Source organism: Juglans microcarpa x Juglans regia, chromosome 1D (assembly GCF_004785595.1).
Source record: "Juglans microcarpa x Juglans regia isolate MS1-56 chromosome 1D, Jm3101_v1.0, whole genome shotgun sequence".
NCBI classification, from domain to species: Eukaryota; Viridiplantae; Streptophyta; class Magnoliopsida; order Fagales; family Juglandaceae; genus Juglans; species Juglans microcarpa x Juglans regia.
This window is the reverse complement of record NC_054594.1, coordinates 20,822,034-20,847,296: the sequence shown is the minus strand read 5'-3', so window position 1 is coordinate 20,847,296 and position 25,263 is coordinate 20,822,034. Positions and strand designations below refer to the sequence as shown.

General features: G+C 30.9%; 1 protein-coding gene, 2 long non-coding RNA genes and 1 pseudogene across 7 annotated transcripts; all 4 read left to right on the top strand.

Moving 5' to 3' along the window:
• The first annotated feature begins 217 nt into the window (after positions 1-217).
• Positions 218-1,107, top strand: LOC121239451 (small EDRK-rich factor 2). The gene is made up of 3 exons (XM_041136701.1): positions 218-432; positions 591-693; positions 811-1,107. Exons 1-3 carry the CDS (start codon positions 426-428, stop codon positions 908-910), a joined length of 210 nt encoding a protein of 69 aa, XP_040992635.1. The 5' UTR covers positions 218-425; the 3' UTR covers positions 911-1,107.
• A 926-nt stretch (positions 1,108-2,033) lies between these two features.
• LOC121243701 lies at positions 2,034-2,151 on the top strand (annotated as a pseudogene).
• Positions 2,152-3,185: 1,034 nt separating this feature from the next.
• LOC121239443 lies at positions 3,186-4,027 on the top strand. The gene is made up of 2 exons (XR_005935304.1): positions 3,186-3,434; positions 3,754-4,027. It is a non-coding gene; the product is annotated as an uncharacterized LOC121239443 (long non-coding RNA).
• A 12,296-nt stretch (positions 4,028-16,323) lies between these two features.
• Positions 16,324-21,702, top strand: LOC121241022. 5 transcript variants are annotated; one of them, XR_005935635.1, is made up of 12 exons: positions 18,243-18,532; positions 18,917-19,075; positions 19,336-19,392; positions 19,724-19,849; positions 19,966-20,079; positions 20,167-20,377; positions 20,515-20,624; positions 20,781-20,850; positions 20,956-21,029; positions 21,130-21,225; positions 21,317-21,412; positions 21,574-21,702. It is a non-coding gene; the product is annotated as an uncharacterized LOC121241022 (long non-coding RNA). The 5 variants fall into 5 exon arrangements; XR_005935632.1 differs by lacking the exons at positions 18,243-18,532; positions 18,917-19,075; positions 19,336-19,392 and adding an exon at positions 16,324-16,852 and having other exon boundaries at positions 19,746-19,849; XR_005935631.1 differs by lacking the exons at positions 18,243-18,532; positions 18,917-19,075; positions 19,336-19,392 and adding an exon at positions 16,324-16,852 and having other exon boundaries at positions 19,741-19,849.
• Positions 21,703-25,263: the final 3,561 nt, after the last annotated feature.

Genomic DNA, 25,263 nt, shown 5'->3' with positions numbered 1-25,263 from the left:
CAACCATACTTGGTAGAGCTGGGCATGGCCCTGGTCATCTTAAGCGGTGCCCCAAGGGTCTAATCTTGGGTCGATTTGTTTAATTTTTAAAATTTTTATGATTTTTTTTCATATTTATTGTTGAGATGATACGTGGCAAATAATGACTGTTGCTGACGTTGCATTTTTGTCCATTATTAACATATTAATATGAGAATAAATGATTTAGATGAAAACAAAAGCACATGAAATAGAATTTTCAAAATTAGAATTTACAAGCAAACCAAAAAATCGGGAGAGAGAATATCGGGGGAGAGGGAGAGAGTAGAAGAAGAATAAGCGGTGCACTATAATAAAAGAGAATTATCCAATCTCCCGGCACTCTCATTGGCCTTTACCTTCCGATTTCTCAATTCTACTTCGTCTCGATCATATCAGATCTGACCATGACTCATATCCTTTTTCCGGATTTTAGGGTTTTCTTATGCTTCTGAATTCCTTAATTTTGTGCATCTAATCGGTTAGAATAGTGCTTTACGACGTAACAATTTCTTTGGTCTTTATGTTCGTTCGTTCAGTTCGTTTTGGTTTCCCTTAATTCCGATCTTCACGCGGCAACCAGAGAGATCGCGATCGCGAGAGGGCTCAGGCTCGCACCGGCAAGGGTGCCAAGGGCAAAGACGATGGTTTGACCCCTGAACAGCGTCGTGAGAGGTCCTTTTCCTTCCTCTCTCTCTCTCTTCGCTTTACTTCTTTGTTGTTTTTCTTCTTATTTTTTCACTCTTCTGAAAATTTTTATAAGTTTGGTTTTGATTTGGTTTGTGTGGGCAGGGACGCAAAGGCGCTGCAAGAGAAGACCGCGAAGAAAGCGGCACAGGCGGGTTCGGGAGGGGACGCCTCCGGTGGAGGTAAAAGCAATGCCAAGAAATAGAAAAAATATAGTATTTCCGTGGGGCTGTAATCTGTTGTTGGTTCTGTCTAGGTTTATGTGGGTCGATCTTCTGTGGTTTCATGCTATGAATTATTGATGTTTGAGCAACATAATTATTGTGGATATGTTCAAGAATTTTTTTGTTGGCTTGTATTTTAACCAGTAATGAGAGAGTATTAGAAATATTTGAAGTTTTATGTTGATTTCTTTAGTTATCCGTACCTTTAATTTTCTTCTCTTTAGGTTGTGTTTAGTTTCTAAATTGTTGAATGTATTATTTGCCTTCGAATCGTGAAGGCATGGTATGTTAATTCGAGAGTTGACCTAATTTTTTGCTTTTGATTAGATAGAGTTGACCTAATTTTTTTTCTTTTTTTTTTGGCGTCGGGGAACCTCTCCAAGGCAGGGCCCTTCGGACCCACCCCTGCAGAGTAAACCCCAGTCCTGTGCACCGCACTCTTGGAAGTTTCCTTATACGGAACTGATTAAATTGCTGCCGGAGGTATGGCCCCAAAAGATTGTTTGCACCCATGAGGTGTTGAACCTTGGACTTGAAGGGAGTGATATCCCAAGACCAACACCTTCACCACTTGGGCCAACCCCTTGGGGTTGAGTTGACCTAATTATCGAGGCTCTTCTCTCTTTACCCTTTTCTGCAAGCATTTTTTTTTTAAACTTTTCACACAGTTGTAGTTGATTGTTGTATATAAGCCTTCCAGACCTCCGGTTCATCTTAGGCCTTAGCATGTAAGTTTTCAATTATTGTTCAACATGGGAACTGTTGGTGCATGCAGTTCTAGATTTGTGAATTTGACTCATATGGAGTTCATCATATGCTGAGCTGTGGAGCATTACCATCATTAATGGATGGTGAAAAGAAGGTTTTAGCCTGCAATCAGATTGAAGGTGTGAGGGGTTTGGTCGAATGAACATTTTACTGCAAAAACATTTTCTTAAACCTAGTCTCCTTGCACCAAATGTACTCAGGGGCTCTCTTTATGTACTATATGAAGTTTAATCTTTTTTATTACTTAGGAGAAACAGATTATAAGAATTGAAGAGCATAAATCTAAGAAGTCTGTTGATTAAGTCATAATTCCCCTATAAATATACACGTGGCTTTGGGTGCGGTCATACCAACACCAATGCACTGGATCCCATCAGAACTCCACAGTTAAATGTGCTTGGCTGAGAGTAGTACTATGATGAGTGACCTCCCGGGAAGTCCTTTTTTGCACCCCTTGCTTTACTGAAGGGCAATAACCTCTCTATATCAGGCAATATGGGATCTGTTTACCACTCTTTAAATTCTTGACTTCTACTTAAAAAAATCTTGACTTGTCAGGCCATTCATTGTAGGTGACATGGCTCCAGTACTACATTTCTAGTTGAGAATTTGGCTCTGATGTCAAATGTAATAACCCAGGGAAAGTGCTAGCCATATTTGTGTCATAACTCGTCAATTTGAAATTTTCCCAAGGAAAATGCTTCTCCCACCGAGAGAAGCTATCAAGAGAAGCTAACTATTTGTGTGTGTGTGTTTTTTTTTTTTACTTAAAGGTTAAGGAAGTTTTTTTAATGAGTTTGTGATTTTTCTTTTTCAAAATGTTTAAAAGGGTTTAAAAAATGTTTGGAAAAAAAAAGGTGCAATTTGCACTATTGGTATAATGCAGGGTCCCTAGCATTGTCCTTTTCCTAAATTACTTATAAAGCCCACTAGAGCTGTTCACCTAGCAAGTAGCCAATGTAGGATTAATGTTATGAGTCATGACTACTTTTATAATTTCTCCACTCCATTTAAGTTATTTCTTTTCTCAATGTAGGACTAGGGGTGTTACAAAAATAATATATTGCAACTAAGAAGTAATTGACAATTTTGATAGATTACTTGATATACATGTGATTTTCTTAAGACATTTTGTTTTTTGATTGATACCGGGTGTCCGAGAACAAAGTCCCAACTAATCTCGGGGGTGCATAGTCTCTTGACAAGGAGTTTCTCGTAAGTGCACCTTAGGTAATTTAAGGGGAAGTTCCCCCAGTCCAATTGGCCCCTAGAAATTATTTTCACCTAAGAGAATTCAAACCTTAGACCTGGAGGGCATACCACCAAGACCAAGGCTTTTACCATTTGAGTCAACCCCTATTGGTTTAATTTTAAGACAAATTGCTATCATGTATTGTTAAATTGAAGCTCCATCACTGCCACTCGAGATATGACCAATGAATCATTGTCTAGAAGTGCTGGGGTTTGGCTCTTTCTTGGTTTGGGGGGTCTAATTCAGACCAGTGATTGTGAATCTGTGATGCATCCTGATATGTATTAGTACGAAATAATGCTTCACAAAGCTTGCGAATTTTGTGCATGCAACTGATGAAGTATTGCTATTGGTATTAGCTGCCGTACTTTTTATTTGGGCATTCATGAGCTTTATTCCTGGGAAGATGCTCAATGGTGTATCTGCAGTGGTACCAGTAGTACACCAGAGTCAATTGAGGAGTTGTGATGTCATGGGATGTCGAAGTAAGAGGTTCCTAGCTTTGTTCACTTTTACAAAACTTTTTATTTCATCTCATCTAATTATTACAATTTTTTCAAATTGTCATACAAAATAAAATAAACAATTCAATTTTTTTCTAATTCCAAAACAAAAATAATATTAAAAAAATATATTTTAATAATATTTTATTTAATTTTCAACTTTTATCTCAACTTATCTCATATGTGAAAACAAACGAGTCCAATGATATGAGGACTATTGCATGTCAATCTTAGGTGCTACATCAGCTAAAATGAAAAGGCATTGGTGTTGATTTATTTATTTATTTTATGATTGTAATAGGTCTTTAAGGCAAGTGGTGTATTGACACGCCTGATTGCAAATAGCAAGAACCTCTCTTTTAAAGCTTATGTTTATGTTAGGGGCATTGTGTCTGTTTTGTTGTAGTTCCACACTCCATAGAGGATGGATTACAATTCATGTTCCCCCTTTGGGGATGCCTGAGTCTTTCTAAGATGTTATATATAGTGGGTTAATGTTTACAATGCGAAAGAGCTAGACATTGATAGTGAGGGATCTATATCTCAGTATACATGTACTAGCTGCTATATATGCTGCAAAAAATATGAAAATTTAAAGAAAAAAATAACATATCTTTTCCAAGTGTATGCACGAATTAACACACGAAACTGAGATTAGCACACCCCTACAATAATTGGTTAAATACTAGGAAATATAACACATCCAAATTTATTTGAGGTTATGTTGGCATTTTACATGAGTATGGATAACGTGTGTGCAACATGATCAGGGACGCTCCAGGCTCTGTAACAGTACTATCAAATAGAAAAATGTTATTCAGTGTTTATTTTGAATTTTATTTCGAGAAATGATAGTTGCTCGTGAGTACGTAAGCGTCGCGCAATTGTTTTGAAAAAAGTGAATAAATATTGGACTCACATAAAAAAAAAAAAAAAATTCTTAATAGTAGATTTCACTCTTTTTCAAAACGACTACACGACGTTTGCATATTTCACGATTGTATGTAGTATTACTCTTTTATTTCACATTAATAAAAGTGTTGCATTTTAAATGGCTTTCTTTTTGAAGTAGTTGACTTATGAAGTCATTTAAAATATGTCATGCTTTCATATTATTTTATAAGATTAAAGATAAGAAAATTTAAGATGAAGAGTAGTATAAATATATCAAATAATATGTTACATTGATAAAACAAAAATCCTGAACATGTCTCTACTTCACTGGAAGTTTTCATGAATTCTTTTATCACGTGGATTTGGGTAGTCTGTAGGTTGCTTGGGTAATCTGGCCTTGTTTTTTTTTTTTTTCAACTCAACTCATCTCATTTAATTATTATAATTTTTTTAAATTTTTATATAAAATAAAATAAATAATTTAAATTTTATAAAATTTTAAAATAAAAATAATACTAAAAAATTATATTTTAATAATATTTTATTCAATTTTTAATTTTAATTTCAATTCACCAAACAGAGAAACGTTTAAAATATAAACTTAACATGGGCCAAGTATATATTAATAGCTTGCAGTTGTGTACTATGATTGCTATCCATATTTAATTCTATAGGTCAGACGATTTTTTTTTTTCAATTTTTAATTCTATTAGTTCCTTATTCATTGCCTCTATATATACTACTCTAGACTCTAGAGTCTAAACAAAGAAAAATAAGAATGCCACATCGATCTGCAATTTAATTTGACTCAGATTAGATTGTAATTATCCCTTAGTGATCATCGATCAGACATTAGAACAGAATTTCTGCACAAAAGAATATATATATATATATAGACATTAAAAATTATGGATACTATATAATATATACGTGTGTATATATATATATATATATATATATAATGTAATGCGTATATTTGGGTATTCTAATTGAATATATTAATTAATATAATTTATTATTTTGCTTTTATATTGCTATTTTTTCATTGCTATTTAACTTTAAATTATATATTTTATGATGGATTATTAATATACTCATAGTATTGGTTTTCGTGATTTATATAAGTTAAAATGTGTAGATTATAATTTAAGACTTGAATTACAAATCTTGATGAATAACATAAAAGATCTTAAGAGACAACAACAATTGATGAGACAAGATTATACATTAATAATGACTAAATATCATGTATATCAAAATAGACAGACGGCAATAGAATACTATGAAACTGACTGCAACTTCTTAAGAAACAAAATTAATAGTGTATGAAATCATTTGAGGATCCTTACTTTATAACTAAAAAATAAAAAATAAAAGAAAGAAAAAGAAGTAAGAAATCATTTATACAGATTCTTACAAAGATAATCCATAACTAAAGAAAATGAAGTATATTGAAAAGTTTGTGTTGGTAAGCCATGAAAAACCGATAGTCAGCCTATTCATGCTAGAAGGCTTTAAGGGTGGTTCCGGTAATGTTCCCTCAAGTTCTTAATCTACTTATTTCTCTTTGGATATAGGAAATCTTTGTTTAAAAACCTGTCTCAATGAATTTTTTATTCAAACCTAAGGAAACCACTACTAGTATCCTCATAGAACCTGATAACATCAACTAAGAAGATTACAGTATAATAGATATAGAAAGGAATCTACAAGATTGGACAATTCCTAATGTTTTAAAAAATCAAATATACAAACATTCTACTTTTTCTTCTAAATTATCATTTCTTACAAATTATACAATTAAAACAGTAGAAAAAACTATTAATTTAAATAATAATTATGAATCATTACAACTATTAACATAAGAAGCAATTAAACATCACAAAGAACAAAAATATTTTTTCATACATATTGGACTAGTACAAGTAGCTATAAAACCACTCACTAGAAGTGGATTAAACACCTCATTATTACTCTGCTTAAGAGACGGAAAACACTATAATTTTCATGATTCATTACCTGGAATGGTAGAATTAAGCTTGTTCGAATGACCAGTTTATTTTAATTGTTTTCCCAATTATTCCATTTCATTATTTGATACTAATATTTTACATGATTTAACATTAAATAATAAAACAAACAGTTATCAAATGATGAAAGGATCACATCCTTTAATAGTAGTTTATAGATCCATTATAAATGAATGAAAATAACATTAGAACCACAAGTTCTTATTACCAGTCTAAAAGAATATACATTATTATTGCAATCTAGTACACAAAACTCTAGTATACAAATTCTTAAACAAATCAATTGGAATCAAATTACTCTTCCTAATGAATGACAATTAGATAATATTACTCTATTACTTAAGATAGAAAATAATTCTAAGGATGATCTTGAATATATAGATCAAAAACCGGACGGAACAATCCAAATAGCTTTTCAACATTTTAGAAGATATTTTTCACATTATTTTTCTCCAGCACCCTCTAGTTATCGTACACTCAGATATGTTCTTACATCAATCTCTAGGAATAAATCCCAAAATTTTGACACTAGATCTTTTGATACTAGATCCCAGAGTCTTGACACACAAATTCGGAGAATTATTCCTGGAAATATTATTGATACACCAGTATATACTGTTAGCCATCCTGATAAAGCATCCACCTCTCATAATCCTGAAAAAGAACCTTATTCTCCAACATATTCACAAATAGTTGGAGATAATGTTCAAATATATACCCTGAATAAAGAAGAATTTAAAATTAACAAAAAATATTTCAAATAAGATTGTATGAAAAAAGAAAATAGTTACAAAAGAATAATATTTTTCTCAACTTTTACAAAAATAGAAAGAGATTATATTCAAGAAAAATATTACGAGGATTTAGAAAAAATACAGATTAATATATCTTTCTTTACATGGTTTGAGATATATAAATCAAATCAATTATCTATTATAAACATGACTACTAACCAATGGCTTAAAGGAGAGAATAATCAAATTATTTATGAAGAATACCCCATTTTAAAGTTATTAAGTTCAATTAGAGAAATACTCAAATTTTGGTTTCACCAATAAAAAAAACATAATATTACAAACACTGATAAAAATTTTGATAATATAATCCAACAAAACAATATTACCAATTTATATCTAAAAACCATGGGTAAACAATTAGAAAGAATTGAAGCCCAAATATCTCTTATAAAACTCACTATTAAAGAAGTAAAAGAAACCCCTTTATTTGTTCCCATGAGATTCCATCTCATTTAAAAACTAATTTTTCAAAAAAAAAAAATGATTTGTTGGAACAAATCTCTAATAAATTAGAAAAATTAACTATTAGTAATACTGCATCTACCTCAAAACAACCCCATATTAATATATTAAGCAAGACAGATTCACCTATAATATTTGACTCTGAAATTAGTAATATTGAAAACCAATTTAAAAATCTAGATTTACAAATAAATAAGATTAGAGGAGATCATGTTAATAGTTTTTCAGCTAGAGATTCTAAACATCATGTTTCTATTACTCGTAATTGGTATCCGAGACCTACTCCACCGGATATGCAATTCGAGGAAAGAGAACATATAGTAAGATCTGCTTTCACACCAGATGTATTATATGAATGGAATATAGACGGATTATCTGAGTATGAAATATTAAATCATTTCCAAGAAATGATTATGGTTGCTAACGTCTATAAAAATAATAGAAAAATTGATCACTCAGTAGCACATATTATTGTCACAGGGTTTACTGGCCAATTAAAAGGTTTGTGGGATCACTATCTTTCATATGAATAAAGGTCACAAATATTAACTACATATAAATATGATGAAAACATACAAGTGATTAAAACAGAAAACGATTTACCTTTAAAAGATGTTGTAAATACATTAATATATACATTAACTAAACACTTTGTTGGTGATCTTGTTCAATTCAAGGAAAGAACCAATGATTTATTGATTAATTTAAAATGCCCTCAATTATCTGATTTTCGTTGGTATAAAGATGTATTTCTAACTAAAGTTATGATCAGAAATGATTGCCAACAGTCATACTGAAAGGAAAAGATTATAGCCGAACTTCTATATTACTTCGCCCAAAAGGTACGAGAATCATTATCAAAATCAGATGGTACTATTGACTTTCATAATCTCACATATCGTGATATAATAAGTAATATTAATAGAACTGGGTTAACTATGTGCAAAGATTTAAGATTAAAAAAGCAAATTGAGAAAGAAAAGAAATTTGCTAGAAAAGAATTAGGTACTTTTTGTGAACAGTTTGGTTATACCCCACTATTAGCCCATTCAAGAATACACAGAAAAGAAAAAAGAGTTTATAAGAATTATTCTAACAAAAAACAAAGATACAAAAGACCATATAAAAAGATAAACAAACATATAATAAACCACTAAAAAGTCCTAAAAAGACTAATAAAAAGAAAAAAACAAATTGTTTGTTATAAATGTGGAAAAGTTGGACATTATAAATCAAATTGTAAAGTTAAACAACAGATTAATGAACTAGATATATCTAAAGCATTAAAAGACAAATTATTAGATATTTTAATAATACATTCAAGTGAAGAGGAAGATAATTCTTCAGAAGAAGAATGAATCTATCAATTAAAAGAATCAAGTTTTTCAAAGAAATCTTCTGATAGTAAATCCGAAGAAGATGAAGTACAGATTTGTAATTGTCTAGATAAATATAATTATATTTGTAATAAAATCATTAATGTACTTTCAAAACAAGAAAATATTATATTAGAATTAATAGACAAAATTAGTAACCCTTAAGAAAGAAAAGATTACTTGGAAAAGTTAAAAGACACTTTTAATAATCAAAATGCTTCGGTAACGTCATCCTCAACACCTTATAATTTTTCAGAAATAATAGGAAGATGAACCGATAAACAGAAAATTACAATACAAGATATACAACAAGAAATCAATGAAATAAAACAAGATATCAGAAATTTGAAAACATCCAATCTTAAATTAGAAGTTTCAAATGAATAATTATTACAAGAAATTATATTATTAAAAATAGAGAAAAATGAAAATAATTTTTATGATAAAGAACATAATAAAGAATAAAGAGAGTGTTCAACATTAGTTATAAAAGATGAAACAGACAATTTCAATTAATCAAAAATTTTCTTTCACTACAATTGCTCTATAAGATACATGAGCAGATTTAAATTATATATAAGAGAGATTAATACCTTCTAAATATTTTGAAAAAATAAAAGAAACATTATCCCAAACCAATGGAACAAAATTAAATATAAATTATAAATTATCTAATGCACATATCTGTAACAATTGAATTTGTTTTAAAACAACATTTATTTTAGTTAAAAATATTGATACTAAAGTAATATTAAGAAATCATTTTCTTACTTTACTCTACCATTTCTTTGTAACAGAAGAATGAATCTCTACTAAAATATTTGGACAAAAAAATCAATTTAAAATTCTTATTTCCCCCAGTATCAAAAGAAATTAACTCTTTAAAGGAAGTCTCATTAACCAGAGAAATTAATTTTCTAACAAAAAAAAAAAAATTAGAAGAAAAGAAAATCAGATAAGTTTCTTAAAACAATAATTAAAATATAAAAGAATTCAAAAACAATTAAAAGACCCGTTATTAACACAAAAAATTGATAATTTTAAAACTATAATTGAAAATGAAGTATGCTCCAACCTGCCTAATACCTTCTGGAACAGAAAATAACATATAGTTGAATTACCTAATGAAAAAGAATTTTCTGAGAAAAATATTCTAACCAAGGTTAGACCTATTCAAATGAATAATGAATTATTATAATACTGTAAAAAAGAAATTAATGATTTAAGAACAAAAAGATTAATAAGGAAAAATAACTCACCATGGAGCTGTGCTGCCTTTTATGTTAAAAAAAAGTAAAATTAGAAAGAGGAGTTCCTTGTTTGGTCATCAATTATAAACTTTTAAGACAACATTCACAGTTCCCTTTGGACATTTTGAATGAAATGTTATGCCTTTTGGATTAAAAAATGCTGCTAGTGAATTTCAAAATATTATGAATAAGATATGTACCCATTTCACTCATTTTTCGATAGTTTATATAGATGATGTATTAATATTTTCTTCATCTATTGAACAACATTGAAAATATTTAAATACTTTTGTTCAAATTATCAAACAAAATGGATTAGTCGTTTCATCACCAAAAATAAAATTATTTCAAGAAAAACTTAGATTTCTTGAACATGAAATCTATCAGGGAACTATTACACCAATTAGTATAGCAATAGAATTTGCTGATAAATTTCTAGATGAAATAAAAGATAAGAATCAACTATAGAGACTTTTAGGGAGTCTCAACTATGCTGCAGATTTTTATCAATCTCTCAAGCCATTATGTAAACCATTATTTAAAAAATTAAAAAAGAATTCACCTCATTGGACAGAAAAACTTACAATATTATAAAACAAATTAAGGCTCATGTTAAGAAATTACCATGGTTAGGACTCTCATCTGCTCATACTTTTAAAATTGTTGAAACAGATGCCTCTGATCTTGGATATGGAGAAATTATGAAACAAAAATTATCAACTAATTTGGAACAGATTGTTCGATTCCATTCAGGATGTTGAAATCCTATCCAAAAGAACTATAGTACTATTAAAAAAGAAATTTTAGCTATTGTATTATGTATTTCTAAATTTCAAGATGATTTGTTGAATCAAAAGTTTTTACTTATAATAGATTGTAAATTTGCCCAGGAAGTTTTGATTAAAGATGTGAAAACATGGCCGCTAAGCAAATATTTACTAGATGACAAGCTATAGTAAGTATTTTTTATTTTGATATTGAACATATTAAAGGAGAATCTAATTCTCTTCTTGATTTTCTATCCCGAGAATTCTTACAAGAAAAATCATATCATCTTTAAAGTCAAAAGTAAAGTCCAAATCTTCATACGCACAACCACCATCTCCTCCCTATCATTCACATTATCCTTCTGCAACTCTAAGACCATATACGGTATTGGAGTTATTACCACAAAACATTAGACCATCTTACAATTCATTTTCACCATTAGCTTCTCCAAAATTACCAACCTACTCCAAAGTTGTTTCTCCTTCTTCCTCTTCTCCTTCCCAAATTATTAATCTTTCATTATTATTTCAGCCTTCTTTATCTCTTATTATCATCAAATCTCATTGGCACCCAGGCTTCCCCATCGAATCTGAAATTCAACACCTGTTTGACCCCAAGAAATTACTTGATGCATTTCTTTTATTAGACTGACATTATGTTCTACAAAATATTAAGAAAACCCAGCATTTTTATGAATTCATATTAGTAGATACTGACTCAATTATTCTCTTTGAAATTCCTTGTTCTCTTCAAGCTCAACTTTCTCCACCTGTATCTCCAATTATTATTTTTCATAAAGTTATCATTAAATAGATTCTCAATTTGAAACAATGGGAAAAAAAATCCCTATTTAACAAGAAAGTTCTCTCATCCTTATGATCTGCCTTGTTATGATTATTATGATTACCAGCAAGCATGGTAAAAAATGTTCTTAAAACAAAATAAAAATTTGCATCAATCGTGGTTTCTTCATTTTGAAAAATTATAAGAAATCAACACACTTCCAAAGCGGTTCTCACTATGGTAGGAATATTACAGACCTGAACCTCTTCTCCTTCATCTTCCTCTCCAGGAAAGTCTCCGAATATTTAGTTCACAAAATGACAGTACACCAGCATTAAATCATTATTCACCACTTCTGCTTTTCTTTCTCAAAATAAAATTAAATTGAATTATGAAATGGGAATGGAATACGTCATCAAACCTCATCCCTCACTCAAAACCACTATGTTTCTAGCCCGCTAAGTTTCTGTCAAATGATGGAAAAAATACAATTATGATCATGTCTTAAATATGTTTTCAAAAGTTACCAAAACTCCAGAAGTGACAATGAAGAAGAAGCACATCATCTCGCTAGATTATTTCCATTACAACAACTTATATTATCACCAGCCTATCAGGCCTCTCCTTCTCAACATGCCTCTCATTCTCAGGGTAACCAAGATGTCTCTCATTCTCAAGATTACTCACCCTACCATTTAATACATCTGATGGATTCCCAAGACCCATTTGAACCAGTGTTTTAAATTTCGTACCGTACAGGCCGGTAAGGCCGAAATTTTCGTTTCGGCCGTCTGGCCGGCACAGGTACTCTACCTGTTCCGTACTGGCCAAAATACCAGCCGGTACTGGCCTGAATTTCGGCCTGTGTGTGTGTGTTTTTTTTTTCGTTTTTTCAAACTACAAGCTTATTTTTTAATCTTCAATTCAGACTAGACTATTTATAATTTATATATATGCATTTATATATAATTTATTTATATATAGACTATTATTTTGAAATATAATTTATATATATATTTTTATATATACTTTATTTATATATCGACTATCCCGAAACGGTATCGGTATCGAAATATTTCGTTCCAGTGCCTTGACCGGTACAGCGTCCAGTACACTATTCAAAACATTGATTTGAACTGGAATTAGCAAATTATGACCCCAGATTATGTGATTTCAAAAGATTACTACTTTCTCAATTAGTCAACATAATAGATGGAAGTTGTCAGGATTATTATCTCCCCAGAAGATTATTATTCATGTCAGATTATTGTCCAGAAAAAATAAATGACTTTGTACATACTAGTTTACGAGTCTTGTACTGTGTTAGTTTATTTTTAGTGTTGATTGATTGTGTTCTTGTTTTTATTGTTGACTGGTACTGTTCATGTATTATTAGAATCATTGTTTTGTACTGTTCTAGTACCTATATAAAGGAGTTCACGAAGGAAGGAGGACATTCATAATTCTTGATCTGAAACCTCTTCCTCTCTCGCCCAAATCTCTCCACTCCAGTCCTCCTCACTTTGTAAATCTTCCTATCTTCATGTCTTCTGCTTCCAACTCCTTTGAGAATTAGTCTCTTTATAAGTATTATGTTTTTAATGAAGAAGTTTATTTCGTATCTCTTTTCTATATTATTTACTTTCTCATGCATATGGTCGATTATATAGCTTGCTCTATCTGCTATCATGCATATGACCAGTTTTACCGTCTATTATTCTTATTAATATTATACTATTATTACTATCTATTTATTACATGGGATATACGCCTTTGGTATCAGAGCCATTAGTGATTATATTGTTATATTTTATTATTTTGCTTTTATATTGTTATTTTTTTTAATAAGAACCATTTTGGAAGTATGTTGATTTCTTGTAATTTTTCAAAATGAAGAAACCATGAATGACGCAAATTTTTATTTTGTTTTAGGAACATTTTTGTTCATACTTGATGGTAATCGTAATAATCATAATAAGGCGGATCATAATGATGAGAGAACTTTCTTGTTAAATAAGAATTTTTTTTCCATTGTTCCAAAGTGAGAACTTGTTTAATAGTGACTTTATGAAAAATAATAATTGAAGATGCAGATGGAGAAGATTGAGTTTGAAGATAATAAGAAATTTCAGAGAGAATAATTGAGTCAGTGTCTACTAATACGAATTCATAAAAATCCTGGATTTTCTTAATATTTTACGGAACATAATGCTAGTCTGGTAAAAGAAAGACATTAAGTAATTTCTAGGGGTCAGACATGTGTTGAATTTCAGATTCGATAGGGAAGACTAGGTGCCAATGAGATTTGATAATAATAGGAGATGAAGAAGGCTGAGATAATAATGGAGGATTAATAATTTGGGAAGGAGAAGAGGAAGAAGGGGAAACAACTTTGGAGTAGGTTGGTAATTTTGGAGAGGCTAATGGTGAAAATGAATTGTAAGATGGTCTAATGTTTTGTGGTAATTACCCCAATACCGTATATGGTCTTAGAGTTGCATAAGGACAAGGTGAAGGATAGAGAGAAGATGGTGGTCGTGCGTATGAAAATTTGGATTTTACTTTTGATTTTGAAGATGACATAATTTTTCATGTAAGAATTCATGGGATAGAAAATCAGGAAGAGAATTAGATTCTCCTTTAATATATTCAATATCAAAATAAAAAATACTTAATATAACTTGTCATCTAGTAAATATTTGCTTCGCAGCCGAGTTTTTCACATATTTAATTAAAACTTCTTTGGCTGATTTACAATCTATTCTAAGTAAAAACTTTTGATTTAACAAATCATTTTGAAATTTGAAAATACATAATACAATAACTAAAATTTCTTTTTTAATAGTACTATAATTCTTTTGGGCAGGATTTCAACATCCTGAATGGAATCAAACAATCTGTTCTAAATCAGTTGATAATTTTTGTTTCATAATTCCTCTATATCTAATATCAGAGGCATCTGTTTCAACAATTTTAAAAATAAGAGGAGATGAAAGTCCTAAGCATGATAATTTCTTAACATGAGCCTTAATTTGTTTTATAATATTAGTATGTTTTTCTGTCTAAAGAGGTTAATTCTTTTTTAATCTTTTAAATAATAGTTTACATAATGACATGAGAGATTGATTTTTTTGAATATATTAATTAATAAAATTTGTTGAAAGATCATAATATGTTAACAGTACTAAATTATACTAATAATTAGACACAAAATTACAAATACGACATGAGTACAGCTAGAAGCTGTATGATTAACATATATAATTAATTAGCATGTACAGTACTCTCACGTAGAGAGAGAGAGAGAGAGAGAGAGAGTAGGGTTTAGTATGATTGACGTGCCATCCACGCCTTATAATTAATACTAAATAGTTTAAGAATACATGAATGCACAACTCATACGCCACTTTCTTTCTTTCTTTCGGTCCCTTCCGCCTACCCTTTTTTTTTGGTCTCATATATTTTATATATAGGCTAACTTGGTAGTTAGCTATTCGCTACTTTATCCCTTACATACCCTAGCTAGCTACCTAAATATATAGAGTTGAATTATATAAAAGTTTCACACTTTGTATATTACTTAAAAATTATGTAATTTTATTATTTTATTTTTATGTTTTACATTTTATATTTCATAAAATATAAAGATAAAAGAATAAATTTATATATTTTTAAGTGATATATAGAAGTGCGAAGCTTATGTATATAATTTTCTAAACACATATAGTACCTGAGGTATTAATCAAAGAATAGCATTTGTAAACTACATTGTGTTACGTCTAAGGGGAATGAACTTCACCGCATAAAACACCAACCCCAGTACACATATGTATATTTTAATAAAACCAGACAAAGTAGAAAGAAAACCCTCGATTGCCCACAGCTAGCTAGCTAAAATTATAAGGACGGCCTTATAAATTATTATAAAGTTTGGAGATTGAAGCTAGCTGGCGGCAGCCAGGTAGGTACCTAATTTCTCACATCATCATCCCTCAGGCCACCACCAATATTTACTGTACTGTACGTAGTACTGTAGTAGTGCTGGAAATGCCGCTAGCTAGCTCATCCTGCCACTTAATTTTGACATTTTATTTACTTATTTATTTTTCTCAATCCACCAAGGTTTACTTTTAAGATTAAAATTTAAAAATTTAAAACTTTTTTATTTTATCGTTATAATTTTTTAAAATTTTTACATAAAATAAAATAAAAAATTTAATTTTTTTAAATTTTAAAATAAAAATAATATTAAAAATATATTTTAATAATATTTTATTAAATTTTTTAATTTTAATCTTAACTTATCTTCCTTTAAAAACAAACGAGTCGTAGACCTCGTAAATGAATGCGTATGGAATTAATTAATAAGAAACGAAATCAAAAGTTTTCAAATATTTACGCACATGCCTTAAAATAGTCTCTTCTCAAATTTAGTAATATCTTCTGCTAGCATCCATTTAACTCTATCATGTATTAAAGAAAATTATATGGAGCCCTAGTAGCTTGTAATGTATATCTTATATATAATAAGCGGCAATAAGCAAGGAGGTGTCGTCCATCTTTTATTTCCAATTTTGCCCTTTATTTCGTATTTCTTTACGTTTCTGTCCCTCAGTTCTAACATTTATACCAATTTCACCCCTGCTTTTGAAGCAGGCAGCTGTTGTCTAACATGTTGTTTTTCGATTTTGCCCTTCATTTTCTATATCTTTTCCTGCTCTATCCTTGACTTCTCCTAGGTTCTGGTTTTGTTTTTCGCTTTGGACCTTTTTTTTTTTCCGTCGTTATCTTTAACTACCCTTTTCTTCCGCTTTCCCAATTCCTGTGTTTTAATCTTATCTCTGATTTCTTTTTCCCACTGCTTCTATCACTTCGTTTATTTTCTACTGTTTTCCTCTTTTCAGATTCTATTTTGTTTTTTCTGCTTTCCACCGCTTCCACCGCCTGCCGCTTGGTATAAGAGTGATTTCCATCTCTTTATTTCCTCCCAAATCTGTTTCTTCGCTTTTGGGTTCGCCTCTCAACTCTCCAGTTTCACAGGTATGAATTTTATGTTGATTTTTATGTTGATTATTTTGGTAAATATTTCTGACTATTTCTTCAGTTATTTATTTCTATATGCAATACTAAATTGTTAGAAATAAATAAAAAAAGTCTTACTATAAATTTTTTTGGGATGAATGGATGAAAAAAATCGAAACGAAAGAACAACAACAAAAAGTTATTTGAATATTTGGATTTAGAAAACTAAATTTAGTTGAGAAAGAGATGACTGAATCTGATCAGGTTCTCCATTTTTCATTGTAGTGCTGTTTCTGGCTCCTTTATCTAGAAAAAAAAAACAAAATAAAAGTAAGATTCTCAGATATGAACAATATTACAGTGACATGCGAGAAAGAAATAAAATAAAAAAAATCAAAACATGTAATACATTTGTACATAGATTCGTTAAACTCGAAAGAGAACTCATACTAATAGAAAAAAGATCATAGATCGCAAAAATTCACCACCTCGATATAGTCTTAGATCAGACCAGAACAAATATGAGAACGAAATATCCCAAACCATATAATAGACGTCTAGATGAATAAGGATTGAAACTAGAAAACTTTTCCAAACAGAGAGCTTGCACAAAACCTCAAATGACAATCAAATCACTATGCTCAATAACGATGAAAAAATTGATACCAAAAAATGTATAACGAAGCAGAGATGAGATTAACAACAAATTTACAGAAAGAAAAATAAAAGCAACGAAAATTACAGTTGTGCAAAAAAAAAAAAAAAAACCTTGGACCTGTAAAGTTAGGGAAAAAAAAAACTTCAATGAAAATACCAGCACAATAAATCACTATATAAGTAGTTGAAGAAATCATAAGAAAAACACTAGACAAACAGTAGCAACGAAAAGAAAATCTTTTGCAGATCTGGAAAATAAAAATTAGTACACCAAAAAAGTTACATCTGCAGAAAAAATGGGAAATATATAAAACAACAGATCTGAAGAAAAAATTCCTTAGATCTATAGTAAAGCGTGTAAATATCTTTAGATTTATAAACGTAAATCTAAACAAAAAAAAAGTTTTAAGCATGGAGAATGGGAAGTAATGGATGCGATGTTCATCATCTCTGTTGCACGAAGAAAAAAATTGTTTTTTCTTGGCCAGGTGATATGGAGTCAGGCTGTGCAAAACGGAGCTGTTATGTTGGTGTTGCGGTTGATGCGTCTGAGAGTAGAAGCGAGATAATGAGAGAAAGAAAGAGCTATGAGAGTGGAGGCAAAAGCAGAAGAGAAAGATAGAGAGGAGAGAAGAGAAAAAAAGTGTCAGCAGTGAGAGGGAAGACGAGAATAATTTATATCCCACATGTTATAATTGGTGAAAAATATTTTTGGGCTACCGTACGTGTGACAAACTATACTCCACATGTTATAGTTGTTGAAAATTTATATATTATTGAATATTATACTTGAAATCTATTAATAATTATTGAATATTATATTTTATATTATCAAAGAATTCTATATTTATGAGGTTATTAATGTTATTATTAATAAGACCATTAATAACAAATTCTATCTCCCACTGTATTATATTCTGTTTAATTTCCAATTTTATAAATACCCATGTTATTGATTATATATGTTCTCACTCTTAGTATTTTATTATGGCCTCATTCAATAAATATGATTTCTAATTTCATTATATTCTACACTTTTATGTGTTCTTTGTCGCAGATCAGCTGGTTCTATTCTTATCTTGCTCATTATCATTTCACTATCTATTCATCTGCACCATTTCCACTGTTCAATTATTTGTCCTCTACTTTGGTATTTTTTTTGTCCTTTTTATGCTAAATATGCTTGTTGTATTTATTCTGTAATAATTATTCTATTTATTCTAGCTCCATATTTAGATTATTTAATTTAATGGCATGCATAGATTTGTTTTTTTTAAATAAATGTTTATTTCTTCTGCTTTAAATATAAATAATTCTTATATTGTTTACATTTATATCTTCATGTATCTATATATATTATGTGTGTGTGTGTGTATGTATATTTGATACATAATGTTTGTTGTCATTCTTAATATTTTATTATAGTATCATTCATAAATAAAATCCTAATTTTATTATGTTTTGTTTCTTTATATATTATTTGTCATGAATCAGTTGGTTATGTTCTTATCTTGCTCTATGACATTTCACTGACTGCTCATCTGTGCTATTCCTACCGTTCATTTATTTCTCCTCTACTTTGTGGTATTTTTTATCACTTTTATTTGAAGTATGTTTTTTATATTTATTTTGTAATATTTATTTTGTTTATTCATATGTCATATTTAGAATAGTTAATTTAAAGCCCCGTTTAGAGATTTTTTTTTTTAAATAAATGTTTCTTTTTCTTGCTTTAAATATAAATAATTACTATATGGTCTATGTTACATCAAATTCTGAATATATTGGATGGATCTCAGAAATCAATTAATGGGAAACTATATAATTAATTGAATTCTGCACAGTGGCTTGCTCTGGCTAAAGAGCGGAAGCAGCTCTCAGTTGAAACCACTGCAGACCAGGTATGGTCATCAGAGCTATGCTGTTTAAGTCATTGTTTAAAGAATATAGATGCATGTTATGTGCCTGAGTAGTTTGGTGCTACTTGCAGTTGAGAATTTAAGCACATTTTTGCTACTGTGTGCACGTTTATGTCAAAATGATAATTCAATGGTGAATACTGAAACATTTTAGGTGGTAGAAAATCTGGATGAAAAAATGTGAAATATTTGTTAGTAAGCGTAGTGTATTCTCAGCTTTTCAATGATTCCAAGGTGCATTAGATATTCTATTTTTTGTTCTTTAGATTTTGTTAGGGACTGATATTATGTTTGTTGACATAAATCTTTATAGGATCCACTTGTAACTAGAGGAGGTTGAGAAGTACCTTTCCGGGTTCACAAAAGTGGACGACAATCGATACTCAATGAAAATCTTTTTTGAGATAAGGAAGCAAAAGTATCTTGAGACATTGGATAAGTAAGCTTCCAAGTTTTAGGTTATTAATTATCTAATTGTCGGTTTTATGAGAAGTGATTGTTTGTCTTTGGAGATTCTGTGGCATATAGCATGTGAATGAGACTGTTTTTTGATAGGCATGATCGTTCCAAGGCTGTGGATATATTAGTAAAGGATTTGAAAGTTTTTGCCACATTTAATGAAAAGCTTTTCAAGGAAATCACTCAGCTCTTGACATTGGAGAATTTCAGGTATGATGAATTTGTGTTCAACTCTTCCCCCTGACATTTGAAATCAACTATAGAAAATGTTGTCAAAATAGATTTGTTGTATCACAGAGAAAATGAGCAACTTTCCAAATATGGAAATACCAAATCTGCTAGAGCAATCATGTTGGTGGAGCTTAAAAAATTAATTGAAGCAAATCCTTTATTCCGTGATAAATTGCAATTCCCAAACCTTAAAAATTCAAGGTTACGGACTCTCATCAACCAAAAGTAACTCATTTAAAGATGCTTTAGTCTTCTCACCAACAAACCTTACTTCTTGGTTGGCTCTCTTTTAAAGCCTCTTGATTTTATCTATAAATATTTAAGCTTGCTATCCAGTGTTGTAAATGTTATATTTCCTTCCTACAAATGTTTGGTGTTTTATGTCCATTGAATATTTTGCATGTTGTGCTTCAGTTGGTACCAATGTTGGGGACATTGGGTTGTGGGAAGTTGGTTCTAGGGAGCGGTTAGTTTTGAGGAATTTCAAAGTTTGGGATCTCAGTGCATGTTCAATGCCTCTGCAGGTGTGTCCCTTCTCTTTTTTTTTTTTTTTCTTTCATTAACGATACAAGTTAATGTTAGTGTTTTATCCTTAATGCTTATAATAGTAGAGTAATTGGAACTTGTTTACCAATAAAAAAATTGTAGAGTAATTGGAACTGATATTGATGAATTTTCAGGCAGCTCTGGTTAAAGATCCTGGTGTATCTATTAATCGTGTGATTTGGAGCCCTAACGGTTCTTTGTTTGGTATGCTTAATACATTGGAGGTTTTCACTCCATGTACACAACTAATATATATCTTAAAGGTGAACTAGACAATTAGATGATGTCTTCTTTCTATTCCAATTACAGGAGTTGCATAGTCCAGGCACATCGTTCAAATATATTCTTATCATGGGAATGATAATATACAGTAGCACCTGGAGGTATATCTAATATAAATTTTTCCGTTTCATTCTTTTTGCACTTTAACTTCTATGGTATTTGAGATGCTATACTGAAAGTTACTTTAATTTACTGATATAGATTGATGCTCATGTTGGCGAGGTAAATGACATCGCATTCTCCCACCCAAACAAGCAACTTTGTCTGATAACCTGTGGTGACGATAAGACCATCAAGGTCGGTTGGTCTTGTTGCATGTTTGGTCGTTTTGATGTTTTAAGTTGAGGTAAATTTGTCATTCCTTCCTAATCTTGTTTGGTAATTGTAGGTGTGGGATGGCACTACTGGTGCAAAGCAGTATACGTTTGAAGGTCATGAGGCTCCTGTTTATTCTGTCTGTCCTCACTATAAGGAAAACATTCAGGTATCATTTTCATTTGTGATTTTTTTTTTTTTTTTGTTCTGATTGTTTTAGTTGAATGCTTTGAGCTTATTGTGGTTATTGGTTTGGCCTTCCTTTCATGGATTCTTCCTTAAGTCCCAATATTTTTGTTCCTAACATCTTTTTTGTGCCTTTATACTTAGTTTATCTTTTCAACTGCACTGGATGGAAAGATAAAAGCATGGTTGTATGACAACTTGGGATCTCGAGTTGATTATGATGCTCCTGGTCGCTGGTGCACGACAATGGCTTACAATGCAGATGGTACCAGGTAATAAAATGGACATGTTGTGTTGGTGCTGACTGTCCTTTGCTCTTTGGTGGGGGCATGGTCAACTAAATAGGGTTTTATTTTTTTAACCTTTGTTTTTTTAAATAGGCAACTTTCAATGTGTACTTTTACATCTATTTTTTATGTATTCTGAACTATCCATTGTTTGGTTGGTTTATTTTTTTTTTAGGAAATTTGGACTGTGATCCAGTTTTTTGGGTTTGGTCTCTAAAAAAAAATAGATGACTTTCAATTTTTTTTGCATGTTATGTTCTGGTTGTGTTTTTTTTCTTTACTTAATCTGATTTGTTGATTTGTTTCTTGCAAGGAATTTGGACTTTTTGGTTTGAAGTTTATGCTGTTTTGAGGTTTATTCATAGTTCATAATTTAGGATTTTATTTTACTTTTTTACTTTGTTTACTCCAATGTTTGGTCGCTGAGAAAAATAGAGGGAAATAGAAAAATGTAATATCAGTAATGAAAGTGTGGTGTGTCTTTGTGTTTTGAACTTAAGTGCCTGTGAGGTATTTGACTGCTACGTTCCATCCTACTAACTGAATACCAAATAATATGCAGTTTACATACATATGTGCATGTTCACACCTTATAAAACACATCATGATATACTCAATTCATTCTTTCATGTAGAGATGGGGAACGAGTACATATCAAATGGTTCATCAGATTCAAGTATCATGCTATCATACCAAATGGATGTGTTTGGCCTGGAGGAGCACTATAATTTTTTTTTATCCCAATTTGATCGAATAGATATGTTTCGAATTATGAGTATAAAATTAGTTGAAGAAGTATTGCATGTGTTGCTGGATCATATTGACCTTCCTGTCATAAGATGATTGTTTTAATTTGAAGTACATAGTTTTTTATTGAACTTAAATTGCTGGTTAGACTTTCTTATTGGTTACTCTTTGAGATTGATTTTTCCTCTCCGAATGGAATTCTGTATCACACGTAGAGAATGATAGAGTGTTTACTATATGGTGAACACAAGTATTTCGTCTTTGTTTTTATGGCATGCATATTATTTTATTATTAGGTTATTTTCTCTCAATTTCTTATTACATGTTTTTACAAGAAATTTCTATTTTTAAGAATATTTTTCATGTTTTTGCAATTGGGCACACGTGCATTGCACGTGTTTGCCCTTACTAGTATATATATATATATATATATATATCAATTATACTACGTGCAACCGTTGAGTGAAATTGTGGAGAATCGGCTGACACGTCAGCCGATTCATTTAAAAAAAAAAAACATAACACTAATGAAATGAAATGGAGAGAATAATTTAGATTTCTCATTTCAGATTTCTAATTTCAGATGAAAAAATCATAACTGGGCATTGTTGGGTCTGCGTCGTCGTCTTCGTATGGCTGTCTCCGTGGGTGTCTCGTCCATCTATGCTCGTTTTGGCATGAACAACTGGTAGATCTCATGCATCTTTAGAATTTAGACCATTTTGCAAGTTGTGGATAAGGTTTACTGACTCATGACTAGTGGAAGATAAGCTTGCGCATTATAGGCGATGATAGGGACTGGGAAGAGAAGTGAGAGTTGATTTTTTTGAGTTTGGCTTATAACACTTGATAAAGAAAATTACTGAAAGTAATGGGATATAACCGCAAGAATCATCAAAATTTTCAAGTAGCAACCCCACCAACTTGCGTAGAAATATTGGAACTATGATGTTAGTTTCCAAAGAGCTTGCTTGGCCTCCCTATCCTCTGCAACATTATTTTGAATTTGATAGCACCTTCGGTGTGGCTGGTCTGTCGGTTATTATTTTTTATGGTAACGTGGAGTTCTTCCTGGAGAATTGATGGTCGCATCCACACCAGGCGGGGCATATTGTCTTTCTGCTGTTTCCATGTAGTCTCGGTTTGTTACTTGGATTGTTTATTGCGGTGGTTTCCAACAAGTTTTTTTCCCCCCCTACCTATTCATTATCCTTATTGGGTTCGACCTGGTCTTCAAATTTGATGTTTTGCTCCCCTGAAAACCTTCGAAAATAAAAAAATATTGGCGGCTGTTTCTCCTCCTTTTGAAGTCCATCGTTTTGCGCCAAAGAAAAAGAAACTGACCAAGAAACAAATAACTCTATAGGTAACGGGGGAAAAGACGAAGGGAATTCTGGAAGACGAAGGAAAGGTGAAAGACGAAGGAAATTCTGAAATGGGGGAAAAGGAGAAGTCAAAGGGGAAAAGAAACGGCGTCGTTTACATTTTGCCACTTGGGACACGATTTTCCCGCGGCTCCTCTAGCCGGTTACCTGTAGATCGAGTTTTTCTATATATATATGTGTGTGTGTGTAGGTGGAGTGGTACTGATGGCCTATGCATGCACACATTTGTGAATATATATATATATATATATATATATATATATATAGGCACCAATAAGAATACAATTTGACCTTAATTTAACGTGCTATATGTTCATGTAATGCATGCTTACATGCCTTAACGATGTCGATGGTGATGATAATGATGATGAGGGCTGATGGACATATACATACATACATATATATATATATATATATATAGCTAGGTATATATAGATCACAATTAAAAAATAAATAAATAAAAGATTCTCATTTTAGCTAGCTAGACAAGTGAGACTAGATCTGGCATCGAGCTAAAAAGAAGAGGAAATTAAGAACAAAAGAGAGAATCATTTGTACAAGGAGGATTTCACTTTGCGGCGGTTGTTTTCATCTTTTCCATTCTTTGCTGAGTTTTTCTCATCTTACTTTATTAATTGTCTATATGCTAGTCATGAGATCATCATGAGATATATATATATATATATATATATATATATATATATATATATATATATATATACCTGTGTGCTGTAATGACTGGATCAATAGAGATCAAGAAAAGATAAAAGGCAATGGCATGGGGGGATGAACTTCCCTAGCTAGCAAAGGATGCCTTCGAATAATAAAAGTAAAACGGAAGGTATTTAGTCAAAAACATGTGGAGTAGTTGCACCAGACTGGAACCTGTCTCTTTGTATATTTATCGTACTCCTGAATGGTATTTTTTTTTTTTTTAAATACAGGTACTGCTAAAGCCTAGCTAAGATACTTCAACCAAACGGCTTCGATAGTAGTAGTTGTGAAGGTTACGATGCCAACATGCATCTTTGATCCAAACCTTTGACAAAGACATGAAATGTCTCCCTCATCTCCCCCCCACCCTCATACTTCAGACCACATACCTAGAGTACTTAATATTCACCAATATTATAAAATTAATTAATTAATTAATTAATTAATTAGGTTGGTGTAAAAGGGTCAACAGGGAAAACCCTTATCTCAACCCTACTTTTTTTTTTTTTTTTTTACGCTGCAATAAATATATATATATATATATATATATTTATATATACTTATCTTCAAGGTTGAGGAAGCATATATGGAATACGATGGAAGAGAACTAAAACAAGGCATATTGTCCAGAGAGTCAGAATTAGAGATCAGAATCCATGAATCATGATCATGATTTGGTATTCACTGATTGGTGAAGCCAG